Source organism: Corvus cornix, chromosome 1 (assembly GCF_000738735.6).
Source record: "Corvus cornix cornix isolate S_Up_H32 chromosome 1, ASM73873v5, whole genome shotgun sequence".
NCBI classification, from domain to species: Eukaryota; Metazoa; Chordata; class Aves; order Passeriformes; family Corvidae; genus Corvus; species Corvus cornix.
In genome coordinates this window covers 93,369,637-93,384,113 of record NC_046332.1, presented here as the reverse complement: position 1 = coordinate 93,384,113, position 14,477 = coordinate 93,369,637, and the positions used below count along the sequence as shown (strand labels likewise).

General features: G+C 43.2%; 1 protein-coding gene across 3 annotated transcripts in view; it reads right to left on the bottom strand.

The window, feature by feature from the left end:
- CARS2 (cysteinyl-tRNA synthetase 2, mitochondrial) overlaps positions 1 to 12,535 on the bottom strand; it is a 36,340-nt gene extending 23,805 nt beyond the window's left edge. For 2 of the 3 annotated variants that reach the window (XR_005601576.1, XM_039550003.1), the window contains exons 1-7: positions 12,242 to 12,535; positions 11,597 to 11,647; positions 7,349 to 7,466; positions 4,739 to 4,810; positions 4,040 to 4,145; positions 3,214 to 3,297; positions 632 to 761 (exon numbers count right to left, since the gene is read on the bottom strand). Coding sequence is in view for 2 of the 3 variants with exons in the window: in XM_039550003.1 (XP_039405937.1) it covers positions 632 to 761; positions 3,214 to 3,297; positions 4,040 to 4,145; positions 4,739 to 4,810; positions 7,349 to 7,466; positions 11,597 to 11,647; positions 12,242 to 12,453 (773 nt within the window). In the remaining variant the exon portion in view is untranslated. Of the gene's footprint in view, positions 1 to 631; positions 762 to 3,213; positions 3,298 to 4,039; positions 4,146 to 4,738; positions 4,811 to 7,348; positions 7,467 to 11,596; positions 11,648 to 12,241 lie in introns of those variants that run through there. The other variant, XM_019282792.3, reaches the window with a different exon arrangement.
- Between the last annotated feature and the right edge of the window lie 1,942 nt (positions 12,536 to 14,477).

Here is a 14,477-nt window from a genome sequence, read left to right as displayed (position 1 = left end):
TAAACTATTTGTTATTAGCTTCCAAAAAAAGATCTGAGACTAGACCAAAACTAAGTACCACTACCAATCTTCCAGGAGAGAAGACTTTCTCCTGTTGTAAATTAAAAGCAAATTACATCAAACCAACTGCAAGCAAAACACTACTCAGCAAGAAAGCTGAATAACACTTAGATTATTAGCATGAACATCCACAGCTGCTGTTAAGATAAGGCCAGCAAGATCTCACAGAACAAGCTGGAATCCCATATCCTGTCCTCCTGACACAGCCTACATCCTGAACTAGGTCTGCTGGAGACTGCTAGAAGTGGAAGGGAAGTGAGTACCATAACTTTCATCAAACCTTTGGTCACTCAGTTCAAGTTAAAAGACTGCTAATCAACTGTGTGATCCTGCATTCCATATTCTAAGTACCAAGTCTGACTCAAGGTGGCAAAACATAGAGGCAGCTGTGACAGTAAGGTGAAGCAGAGTTTATCTGGGCCACATGTGACATCCCAAGTTGCATAAAATGGTCACATTAAAACCAGTACTATCTACTGACCAGAAAACACTTTCAATACTGCTGCTACTATTGTACTGTGACTGAAAACAAAAAATAGCATTAGATTTATTAAAATCCAAGAAATCTGACCTTGATATTGTGGAACACTCAATATGCCATCCAGGTCTTCCTTTTCCCCACGGAGAATTCCAAGATAGCTCTTGAGGCTTGGCAGCCTTCCACAGGGCAAAATCTTTACCATGTCGTTTATCAGAATCAACTGGCAAGAATAAGTGATTTGTTAATGGGATACGTCTCAAAGAAAAAAAATGACTAAATGAAAGCAAGAGGAAATGTGTGTTTAGTGAACTACTCTGATTTTAATCCCCTTCGATCAACTTATTTCCACTACAACTTCCCTCCCTTCCCCCTTACACAGGGTTTCCAGTTGATCAATCAAGCGTTTGAAAAAAATAGTGTATTGAAATAGATTTCGACAAGCTACAAAGATTGACTCAAGATTCCTTAATACATCCTATCCTCCTTTTATCCTCCCCTGGTCTTCCTGGTTTTTCATTTATTTAGTTACATATCAGCCAGTTTCCCCAGGACAAACTGACTGCACTGCAGCAGAAAAGGTAATAAAACCAAACCAAAACCCACAAACAAACAAACACTTCACAATTTTTTCCTCTGGGACACAAGTACTTTGTGGTTTAGATCTATAAAACAAAGTGCACAAAGTAAGAATCAAAACTGTTCTTGGATAGTAACGATTTTTCGGTACCATTTTCACCGATGAGTTCTCTACAAAGGTCTCCTCCCAGCTATATTTGTTCCTTCCTTCACTACATTGCCAAGGATGCAGTCCTTTTTGTCAGAATACTGCAGAATACTGCAGGATTGTTCATCTCTGCTGACTCCTAACCCCTTAGTCAAATACACAGCACTCCCTGGCAGGAGCCACAGAACAGGGTTCTGGACTCTGTACTTTTTTTCTGACAAATACATGACCTCACATTTAGAACCATACAATTCAAAATTCCTAAGAACTAAAGAGACAGAAATATAACCCTAGTTTTATCCACTGAATCTTCACCTGGGCTCTTTCTCGAGATTGCCAAGTTCTGACTGAGCAGTATCTGCTGACTCCAACCCTCTTTTGCCCTTTTTTGAGTATACTGCTACAAAACAGCACTCTTCCACTTCTCCATTGTAAGCAAAACAAGTGTCAAAATATTTATAAATAACAACACATTTAGTTGTGACTAGAGGGGAAGCAGGGTAAAACACATAATCAGTCACAGCTGAGGCTGGAAGGCACGACTGGAGACAGTCTAATCCAACCCCCTGCTCAGAGCAGGCTCAGCTACAGCAGGCAGCCCAGGATGGTGTCCAGCTGGGCTTTGATTATCACCAAGGATGGAGGCTCCACAGCCTCCCTGATCAAGATGGTTTGTGTTAACCATCCTCAGAGCAAAAGGATTTTTCTTAGCTTTAAATGGAATTTCCCATGTTTCAGGCTGTGATCAGTGCCTCTTGTCCCATCACCAAGCACCACTGAGAAAAGCCTGGCTCCATCAGCTCTCCTCCCTCCATCAGTATGAGTACACATGGGTAGGACTCCCCTGAGCCTTCTCTTCTCCAGGCTGAGTGGTCCAAGCTCTCTCTGCTTTTCCTCATATGAAAGATACCCCAGTACTTCCATAATATTTATGGCCTTTTGCTGGCCTTTCTCACTATGTCCATACCATTGCTGTTCTGGGGAGCCCAGCACCAGACTTGCAGTCCAGGCATGTCTCACTAGTGCTGAGCAGAGAAGGATCACCTCCACTGACCTGTTGGCAATGCTCTTCCCTGTGCAGCCCAGGAGGCTGCTGGCTCTCTGCAGGCAGTAATTACCTCTAAATAACTGTTGACAAAATGCATTCCCTCTGTGAGCTGTAATGCTGAAACAACTCCAGAGCAGAACTGTGAGAAGCCCTGGCTGCACCTGAGCATCAGCCTGACAGGCATTTTCAATAACTGCATACAGATTTTTTTTTTTAAAATGATGAATACTGAACTTCAGTTTGCAAAAGGAAGCAGGAGACCTGCATTAAATTCTCTGACACAGAGACCTGATCAGACCCCTATAGAAACTACAGAGAGGCTCAGCAATCCTTCAAAGCAGGAACTGCAGCAAAAACCCCACAGCCCAGGGTATAGGCCTGCTCTAGCACAGCCTATGAAGAGATTGCTCACCCTCACACAAAGAGGTTGCTTAGCCCAGTGACAAGTAATGAAGGAAACAATTCATCCAGTTAGCTCCAGAGGAGTGCAACTGCCCCAAACAATAACATGGTAGGTGAGGTTTGCTTCTGTTTGCCCTTGAGTCCTCACTGCAGGCTAGTGCAACAGCAAGAACACCACCTCACTGTGAAGTTTCTATGTACCACTGCCAAGTATTTAATTACAATTGCTCAAGAATCCTAACTGTTCTAAGGCATCAGAACAAAGATACAGAGGGAAGGATGAAAGGAAGAAGAGAGACCAAGCTTCCTCCTGCACTGGCAACACTTAGCGCCTCAAAAAATAACTATGAAAGCAACATAATCTTAAATTAACCAGAAAGTTAGCTATACACACCAGGTTAGAAAACCATTTCAGACTGTTGAATGAAAGTTTGCACATAGATGCATCATGCATTCAAACAATGCATTAACACAAACAAGTTGGTGCCACAAACTTACCTGCTTCATCTTGGGTATCAGGATTAATAGTAGTTAATACTCCATATCTTTTTCCCCAGGACTTAACATCAAAATAAACATTGCCTAATACAAAAGAAATGTTTAGTTGTATAGCAAAGAGGGGGCACATTGATGAGAAGTTGATAACATTTCCCTGAAAGCAAAACAAAGTGCTCTTCCACTCCCACTTGAAATTCTGATTTAGAAATTCTGAAATTCTGCAAAAATAATAGCAGACGTTTCCATGTTACCCAGCTTTTCAGTAACCTCTGTGCACATGCTCATTCTTCCCATAGCATAACTTTGAATTCTGGAGATCTCCCAGGTTCTTCCTTGCCCATGCACAATCAGCAATCCCCTCCCCTACTGCAGCTCAAGCTACATCTAGTCCAGTTACAATGCACCTCACCAGAGGATGAAGAAGCACTTGAATCCTTCTACAACCACCAGCTCTGCTAAAAAAAAAAAAATCCACACACTCTGCTTTGCAGGCACATCTTTTGCAGCATACTGCAGAGACACAGTTCCTCTTCAGAGGTTCCCCTAGCTTTCTTGTAGAAACCAGGCCAGGATTTCCCCAAGGAGTTTCAACAGCAGTTTATTACAGTAAACATTTATATTAAGTAATGAGCTACAACTATTACTCAATTTCTAAGTTAAATGTTCTGCCCACTCATGTCATCACAAACAATTCGCTCACACCCTGTTAAGCAACACAAGGAAAGCCTGGCACAGGGTATCTCATCTGGTTCCAAAACACGATTACTAAGAGCAGTGACTTCCTATACATGTGCTGAACAAGGAGTTACCGTGCTCAGAGTCTTACCTTGCGAGGTTGCATAAGCTTGTCCACTGGAAATTATTGTTTTTATAAAGGAAATTATCTGAGGAATATTGTCAGTCACCCTCATATACACGGTAGGAGGAAGGACCTTAAAGGAAGAGTAACATGTCATTAATCTGTATGAAACACAGTGCTGTTAAGTTCCTTCCCTCCAAGAAATAAACTAAAAAGAACATTCTCCTCAATTTTATCTTTAAAAAAACTGCAAGTATCAAAAAAAGTTCATAAGCAGTATTAAAGATAATACACACACAGAAAAAATATCTGAGGGGCGGCAAAAAAACCCCAAATTTTTCCCAGTGGCTTAGTCCCTGCTTCTGACAGGGAGACAAGAAGCAAAGTCATCTGAAATCAATGAAAGATTGTTTCCTATACTTTCAATCAAGCTATTTCTGCATTATAGTAAATATGCAATATCTGTGAATCAAGATTCTACTGAACGTGGAAAAAAATAGTTCCTAAAGAAATTTAACTTGTTCATTCCAAAGCTCAGCATTGCTTCTCCCCACATTTTCTTACTCAAAAGGTGTGCAATATCATTCCAGAAGAATGAAAAAGTAAATCAGCACTCAGTTTCCAAGGAACAAATTTATTTTTTCAGATCAAACTCTCAAAACCAGATTCCTTACCAAAATAATTGCTTAGAAATACTCCTAAATTTAGAATGTCAAGTATTTGTACCTTTAAGGCAGCCATATCTTGTTTAAAGTCTTCTTCATAAATACGAGCAAGAGCTACTGGCGATATATTCATCTGAAAAAAGAGAAGCAGACAAGCAAATCATAAATCAGAGTAATAATATAAAATATGGCAATCTTTTCTCAGACAGCTAATTGGAAGACTTAGAGAGCCCCCAAGGTAAAGAGTCAGAAAGGCTTACTAATCTAACATTGACAGAGAAGAGATGTAAGTTATAAATAACTCAGTAGTATTTCATTTATGCGTCTCAATTTCCAAAATATTATTACATATCTTTTAAGAGAAAGCAACCAAAGACTAAAATAACAAACTCCTTCCCTCTCTTATTATTCTCCTCTTGAGAGGGTCTTTCATGTCCAGTGATAAAATATACTACCATACATAGGACATAAAATCCATTCAACTTACTGACAGGAAACACTGATTCCACCTACATGTCAGAAAGGCTGATAAGAGACTTGCAGGATGACACAAGATATTAATTTTCAGTGATTAGGAAAAATAAGCTATTTCAGCAGATCATGGGTACTCATAGATCTCAATAGTGAAAGTCAATTCCACGCTTTGTCAAGTCCAATGTTTCTCAAGCACCTCCTCTGCATTTTTCATTCATGGGACAGGAACAGGTTCCTCTTGCAGAGGGGATGAAAAAAATCCAACCCAAAAGGAAAGGAAACTCACACATGATAAGGTACTTGTTCTCAAATATTCAGAAGAGGCCAGGGATTAAAAGATGCATGACAGCAAAACCTGCCCTAGCAAGCAACAGCATGGTATCAAAGTGTTTCAAATGCATGCTTTTACATCTTCTCTGAGAATAAATTGCTGGGGAGAAGACAGCATACTGCCAGTCTCTCCAGCTTGCAGGTAACTGAATCATGAACAACATAAATCCCATTTCATCACTTCCAATTCATTACTGGAGCATCTTTATGGGTTCCGATTTTCAGAGTGCAGGTGGGTACCACTGTTTGTACAAACTCCTGAACAAAGCAGGAGTTCTGGTGAACACAGTCCAGATGTTCATGCAGCAGTGAAATGAGGACAATGCTCAGCACTGAAAAACAAACACATGCTTCTGCCTACAGACCAGTGACTGGATTCATCTCCCTACACAGCTCAGCTGCTTCTTTGATCAAGACAGAAACAAATGTGCCTACAGAAAGAAGATGGGGTATTTCCTCCCATCCAGATGGACGTTCAACACACTAAGAGACTCATGTCTCTCTCAAAGGACCACCGAGCACATTCGTCATAAATTAGATACCCATCTTTCAGGTTTCCCCCAGAGGATGAACAACAAGCTTAGGCATGTTGATTCTACCACTGTAATGCCTCAGGTGCACAGGTTCCAACAACAAAAGCAGGCTACTGAGGTAGGGGCCTTGGCCATCCAAACAAAATGGTTGAGCAAACATTTCAAAAAGTCACCAAAAAAAAAAGCCGTGAAAAGATGACTTTATAGAACCAAAGAGTATAGCAAATCAACACATCTTTTAAGAGCATGCCATTTCCCCCTCCTCAAACATAAAATCTCTAAGATGTTCTGACACTAAGGAAAAATTTTAAGATGCCTGAATTTTGGAGGGGGGTTGTTTGTTTTTAAATTGTTTACTGCCTTAGAAAACTGGACGTAAATGGACTAAGGGAACAGACATATTTCTACAGGAGTGGTGTGCTAGTATTCATTTGAATGCAGTGCCCTATATTTAACTGCAAAAGTATCTGTTTACTTAAAAATTAAGCAAAAGGGACAGCTGTCAAATTCTCTGTCTACAAGGAACTATCTTAAAGCTTGCAGCTGCAGTTCAATCCAACACATTCACTTATGATTCCAAAGACAAGAATTACAGATTCTAAAAACAAATAAAACAAAAGACTCAAAATACAGAACAAAACACAGAACACACTCTTAGTGCTTCAGGGTTCAAAAGGTGTTTTTAAAACAATTAAAAAAAAAAGAATTGCAATAACTATTCACCAAGCTCCTCTGGTAAAAAAGGTCAGAGTAAAATTCAACCGAGAACCACTTACAGCCCCAGTCTTATCAAGACTTACCCCTACACACAATGTTAACTTTCCTGTAGGTGACAGACAGGCCTGACAAGGCTTTCCAAGGTGCTGACATTGCAGCTAGATGGTGCTCGGCACCTTCCAGGAACTGCCCTCAGCCTCACGTGGCAGTGCTGCACGTACTGTACTGCCTTTCATGGTCACAGCACACACCACTTCTCCAGAAATGTCAGAACCCTTCTGGCTGTTAAGTTTTGGGATAGTTTCACTGTGCTGAAGATTCACACAGGGCTTTTTTTCCCTGCTAGCTTCCCAGGCAGTGGGAGAGGGCAGGAGGATCCCACCTGTGGGTGCTGCAATGTAGCCCCCCTCTGTGCCTCTCTCCATCACACGACTCTTGACACCTAGGCCTCCTCACTCCCAGACCCATTACAGCCACACCAGATGACCAGAAATTTCTAATTAAATCTACTAATTAAAAGAAACATAACAAAAGAACCCCAGACCCAGGCTAATTTTCCTATGTAAGCAGCTCAGAAAATACCAAAAGGTTAGTCAAAGACTGCAGCAAACACCTACCTCACTGGCTCTTTTTATTATCTTGTCATCTATGTCTGTGATCCCCATCACCATGATAACTTCAATTCCAAAAAACCTTGTCATTATCCTTCGAATTATATCAAACCTAACATAGGAGCTGGAAGAGAAAGAAATGTAAGCTTTTGAACATGCAGTAGTAAGAATAAACTTAAATAAAAATAACCAACAGCCACAGGGACAATCTAAATACCCCAACACTTGCAATGAAAAGATCTTCAGCACATAAGGTGTTTTCCCAAAATCAGTTGCTACCTGCACAGAAGTCAAGCACATTTCTCTTGAACTGGCCTACCCTCTTCTGGCATTAGTGACACATTACATCAAATTTTCTGAGTTTTCTTTTGTTGCATCTCTTTATTCAAGTACAGAAGAGCATCACAAGCTACATGAGCCAGGAGACTCTTTCAAACCCAACAGGACAAAATAAGACACAGAGATCAGATAGTACTGAAATACATCCCTTGGGCTTCGTATATTCTAACAGGTTTTCAAAAGTCATGGGGCAGAAGAACAGGAAGAAATAAAGCACGATTCAAATGAACTTTTATTAGGGTTGATAAACCCTAAGAAAACCAATAATAATAAAACAATAAACTATTTCATTCACACACCACCACATACCTTTTCTGACAGCAAAGAGTAGATGGTCTGTAGGTTATTTTGTTTTATTTACATTTGAGAATAAAAGTTATTCTGAAAATTATTCAAGATTTTTGTCACAAAGCAGAGTATTGAATGCTGACAGACTGACAAACTGTATAGGGCTGCTGCAGCTCCTTCTGCTCACAGACTCTCCATTTGTAATTCTCAAAACACACTTAGACTGAGTTAAACCCAATTACTAGGAGGGATACTAGATGGTTAATAAAAACTCTGAGTCTGCCCTGCAAGCTGATGGGAATCCTCAGCCTTTCTGGGCTGTGTTTTCTCCAAAGCCAGCAAGGAGATTCACAGACCTGCATGTTCCCATTTCACCCACAGCATCACACAAACTGCAACTCCCATGGCCCTCAGAACAAAGAAATGTAAACAACTACTAGAAATGGATTTGCACCCTTCCCTTCAGGTGCCAGGTGATACTAAGGTACTGATTTATGGATGCGTAACATCTTGATGAAGAAAAAGATATCTTGATGAAGAAAAAGATATTTTGCTGTTGTTTGCACCATGCCCGTGATGAAAAAAGACTTTTTGAAAGCCTTGCTGCCAGGGAGATAGTTTTTAATGAATAGCAGCTCACTGGGAGTAAGGTTCATCTAATGTGGTGACACAATTCCATAAGAATATTAAATTGGTCTTTGGATCCTGTTCAGAGAACAACGGCAGCATCAAAAGCTTGATATTAGATTTAACAGCCCTGCAGTCACTGCTCCCAGAGCAGACACAAATTTCACACTGTTCCCTCTCATCTTCCAACTGAATTAATGGAAGAAACTCTGCAAGAGCCAGAGCAGATTTCCTGACACCTCAGAAAGCAGGGTCTTTACCACTTCAGGACTGAAAAAAAAGAGACAAAACAGACAGTCAAAATCACGGGGTAGCAGAGCATGCACAAGAGAAATCTCTTGTGCTTGGTTCTACTCTTATTTCCAAGCACTCGGCCAGGAACCTGGATGCCAACCAGGCTGCAGCTCAAACTAGTACAATCAAGGTCAGACCCAGAACTGGGGAAAAAAATACTATTATTTGCCTGTCTTACTTTTTTCAATATAGAATGGGTGTTGGATGTCATATGGAGGCAGACAGAGCATCTGTTTTTAAGACTGGAAGCACAACATGGTAGAGAATGTTAAATTATTGAGAGAAGTAAGAACTCCTTGTGGAGTAGAAAGAGGACAGCAGAAAAATAATGCCATTATTTCCAAATTCTCCTCAAGGATCTCAAACTCATTTCCATGATCCATTTCTGCATTATTACCTGCTGCATTTGTTGTACTTGACACAAGTCAAATGTAAGACAGAGGGGGGAAAAAAGGAATTCTAGTGAGAAGAGAACATGTGGCAGGAGTACAACAAAATTATGGTATTTAACAAGAGCGGCAGAGTAGCAACAGCCACCATCCCGTTTGACTTTATGCTGTTTCCCAGCGCATCTCCTAGCCCTCAGCAGCAGCACACATTTCAGCTGTTCTATGGTCGGACCTAGCTACTGGGGAAAAAAAAATACCATTAAAAAAATAAATAAATAAATAGAACCAAGAGTGCTCCAGCATCCTGAACAAATCAGCTGACCAACAGGATATCAACACTGACATGTGTAAGACCAGAGATACTGGAAAGGAACAGCCAGCTCCTCCCACACTGGAGGGTTTAACTGATGAGTAAAGACAGCAAAAGGTCTTCGCTGCAGACACCTTGTGGAACAACACGTGAAGGTGCTTAAAGAGGTGCTGAAAGAGAGAGTTATACCTGGTGTGTCTGCATGATACACCAAAGGCAAGACTCAGCACTAGCCATTCTTTCTTAAATCAGCAAGTGAAGAGGTCAAACCCAGGTGACACAGATGTATGGCAAACCTCCACAACGGGAAAGCTTGAAATTGCTAGTTTAGACACAGGGTAAGAAAAGATGGGTAAAAAAACCAGCCAAGAGTGAACAAGGCCTTTCTACTCCCTCTTTTAATCAAAAGAGTCTGAAGGCAAGAGAAACCACTTCTCCACCTCTATAAACATTTTGTGGTCTAGACCAACTATACCCCTTAGGACAGAAGCACCTCTCCAATTCCCTTATGACACCATGTCAGGCAGGACAGGCCCTACCATACTAGAGAACCTCGACTGAGGGATAAAGACAAGAAACTTATAACCATCTTTTTACACAGTTACTTTCAAGTAATGATTTTAAATCGTAATTATTTCAAGGTAAACTGTAATGGAGCCTGTATCACAACAACCGTAGCTTTAAATACACAAATTACTATGACGTTAAAATAAAAAAAGTTCCCCTGAAGGCACTAAGTACAAACAAAGTCCAAGATATCATTTTCTTGATTTTTAGGTCACCTGTAAAAAGCTAGGTCAGCTTTCTGCTTGACAAAAGCAAGGAGGAAAAAGACACCACCACATATAGACAACAGTACAGCAGCATTAACATTAGCACTGACAACAGTACTTCTATATAATAATTTTAAGTCTTCCTTTTTACAGAACAAAGCAGCACTTGTGCAGTACTGCAATGGATCAATTCAACATGAGCAAGATTCAACAGAAGTTTCTGAATGAAGTTGAGACAGGACAAGAAGCTGTGAAATCCCTTACACTGAAAGGGAATTATTCAGTTACTGAAATGCACAATATCTGATCTTCATACAGACGGCAATTATCTGATAAACCCCTGCTCTTCCAAACAGCACAACATAACTTGCTTTTTAAGAATGAGGAGACAGAGCCTTAAGAGCAGGCTGAGCTGCTGCAACTCCTCTCAGTTTCACAGGAACAGCAGACACCCTGCATGTCTATTCATCAGGTATGTTGTTTTGAAACAAGTGGTTTAAAGCACTTTTTCAAAGTTACTTATAATGAAGCTAGCTTATTGTTGTAACAATCCTAATGAACTGCAGAGAAAAACCTGTGCTGTTCTGGATTGGCTTTTTATTTTTAAACATAGTAAAAATGTTTAACATAGTAAAACAGGCCACATGCAAAAAGGCCTTTAAGCTACCTAGATTTTCTGAGATTTAAGATACGATGTGTTCATCTGTAAACCTTGAAAGTACCTTTCTATCAGCCAACCCTGCATGGCTTTTCCTTGGTGCCAACAATGTCCGAACTAAATCTGAGGCGATACTATCTTTTCACACAGCCGAGAGGCCCCGCTCCAGGCTCACAACTCCTCCGCATGAGAGGTCATGTTATGCTGGTACGATTTGAAACAACTCGCCCTACACAAACAAAATGCACACATTCCTAATGCTTCTTCCCAAGACACAGACACGCACTCTGTCTCTGCCTCAGCCAGGCAGCAGAACCAACAGCCCCTTTACGTACTACCCCAGCCCAAGAGGAAAAAACACGTAACAAACAGACTTTTGCCCTTTGCACAGCTCAGGAGGCGAAGGGCTGGGCCTCGGCCTCATGTCACCAGTCACAGTTCTGTCACTCGGTCACACATTGCAGCCTGGGGATGTCCGGCACCGTGTATCCGCCTGGATCCCTGGCACCACAGGCGTGGGGATGTCCGGCACTGTATACCTGCCTGGATGCCCCCACGCTACAATCCACAACTCACCAGGCGTGCCCGAGGTGTGCATGGTCATACACCGTCGGTCCACAGCTGTACCTGCGGAGAGGGGAGACAAACAATCACCAAACTGTTAGGGTTGGAAGGGACTTCTGGAGATCACCCAGTCCAAACCCCTGTCAAGGCAGGGTCCCCTAGAGCAGATTACACAGGAATGTGTCCAGGTGGGTTTTGAATGTCTCCAGAGAGGGAGACTCCACGAGCCCCCTGGGCAGCCTGTTCAGTGCTCTGCCACTCTCAATGTAAAGAAGTTCTTCCTCATGTTGAGGTGAAACTTTTTTTTGTTTTAGTTAATGGCCACTGCTCCTTGTCCTGTCACTGGGCAATGCCGAAAAGAGCCTGGCACCATCCTCTTGGCACCCACCTTTGAGATATTTATATGTGTTGATGAGATCTCCTCTCACTCTTCTCTAGACTAAACAGGCCCAGCTCCAGCAGTCTCTCCTCGCAAGAGAGATGCTCCAGTCCCCTAATCACCTTCGCGACCCTTCGCTAGACCTTTTCCAGTAGCTCCATGTTTTTCGTGTACAGAGGAGCCCAGAACCGGAGACAGGAGCCGTTTCTGGACACAAACCGCACCTGCCACCCTCGCCACCCCCACGCCCGCCCGCCCGCCACGCCGCAAGACGCTACCAGGTCGCCACTCCTTCCGTGCCCAGCACGAGCGGCTCCTTGCTCTGGCTCCGGCTGTTGTAAGCCACGATCCCGCTGTCGCGCCCCGCCGGACGCGCCCACTGCCGCCGCCGCGCCGCGCCCGAGCACCGCCGCGCCCCCGGTTGCCCCCGGCCGGAACCGGGACCGAGGCCGAGCCCGCACCGCCGGGCCGCCGCCGCCCCGCGCAGCATGGCCTTCACAGCGCCCGGCCCCGGCCGGGGAGCGGGCAGAACCCGCCGCGACAGCCGCGCCGCCTGCTCGGGACCGGCGGCAGAGCGGGGCCGCCGCGGCCGGGGCGCAGGAAGAGGCGGTGCCTGAGGGCGGGGCCGGGCCGGGCGCCACCGCCTCCCGCCGGGCCAGCGCCGCCGCTCCGCTCGGACCGGTCCCGGCGCGTCCCTCGGAGAGGTGCTGTGGTGAGCCTGCGGTGCGGGGCTTGGGCTGGCCAGGCCCCCCTTGAAACAGCGCGTACCCAGCTTTGTGCTCCGGAATAACCCCAGCGCGGCTTCTTCTTAGAGAGGTTTTTAAGGGAGGTGTTTGTAGGAAATGTGTGACTAATTTACCAAAGTGGTCTCCATTGTGTCAAGTCAATTCGGTCAGTTTAGGAGTGAACCTATTTTTGCTTTGCCTTTCAAGTCAGAGAACGGCTGGCACTCTGTTAGCTTCTGAAAATAAAACATGTCGTGTTATTCCCAAACTGGACTTAATAAATCAGAGTCTCAGAAAACACGCACTCCCCTGACTCCCACGTACTTGTCTTACCTGACCTGGATATTTTCAAAAATTATACAGAGTGCTGCCGGCTACCATGGCCTTTAGCCAGCTGACTGTCAAGGTCTGCTTCCTCATTGTGGATTTTTTTTTTTCTTTCTTACAGAGCATATCGAGGAAATGGAGCTTAACTGGCTGCAGTGCCTTGAACCACTTGAGAAACTAAGCTACTAAATTAGAGTAACAGTGTAATGGAACAGACATAAGGGTGCCAAAAGTATTTTTAAACGAGTACCTTGTTTCCAAAAGTGACTATGAGCAGGTACCAAGGAAACAAGTGAGAATTCCACAAACTTCCAACCACTAAGATGATCAGAGGAATGGAACAGCTATCCTATGAAGACAGCCTGAGAAAGTTGGGGTTGTTCAACCTGGAGAAGACTCCAGGGAGACCTTATAGCACCTTCCAGTACCTAAACAGGACTTACAAAGAAAGGGGAGAGCAATTTTTTACATGTACAGATGGTGATAGGACAAGGGGGGAACAGTTTTAAACTAAGGGAGGAGAGATTTAGATAGATGTTAGGAAGAAATTCTTTACTCATAGGGTAGGGAGGTATTGGAACAAGTTGCTAAGAGAAGCTGTGGATGCTTGATCTCTGGAAGTGTTCACGTTGGATGGGGCTCTGAGCAACCTGGTCTAAGTGAAAGGTGTCCCTGCTCATGAAAGAGGGGTTGAAACTGGATCATCCTTAAGGTCCCTTCCAACCCAAGCCTTTCTATGATTCTGTGAATATTTTCCCAAATATTTTTCCAGCTTCCAACCAGATGACATCCTCCACTGAATGCCTTGGGATTTTTTTTGCCTCACCCCCCCAAGTTTTTGTACCCATCCTCAGTAGATTGCTGTACCATTAATTTCTCCATCCTCTGTGAACCCACATCAATCCCAGCCTTTGACAAGGTGTACTGCAGGTCTACTGCCATTTTTAGGAAGCACCCTCTTGGCGTGTGTTGAAGTCAAGGCCTGTGAGCTCCAATTGTGGCCACCCTTGCTCTTGTATGAGAAGAGAGAGTGAACTGTCAGTGCCAGCACATTGTCTGTCCTGCTCCTGACTGTCTTCCACATGAGCCTTTAAACAGGCTGTTTGGAGTGGAGGCTTCTCAGGTTTCTCAGACCACTGTTACCTGCTGAAGCACCTTGCTGGCCTTTGGGAGGAAGGTAATACTGAACGATCACAGTGTTTCTTGACTGGATGCTGCAGGTCTGCCTGTGGTGAGCTGCCTCACAAAAGTCTTTGTATTGTTTCCTCGTCTATCTGCCAGGGATGATTTTAATAGATTTTTCTCATAAGTTACAAGATCATTTAAAACCACTGCTTTTATATAGTACTTGATGTCTGTCTACACCTTACTTCATTTTAGAGCATATCAGATATAAAGCCCTGCCAGTGGCACATGTTTCCTTTTTCTTTTAATAGATACTTTCCATAAAATTTGTCATTTA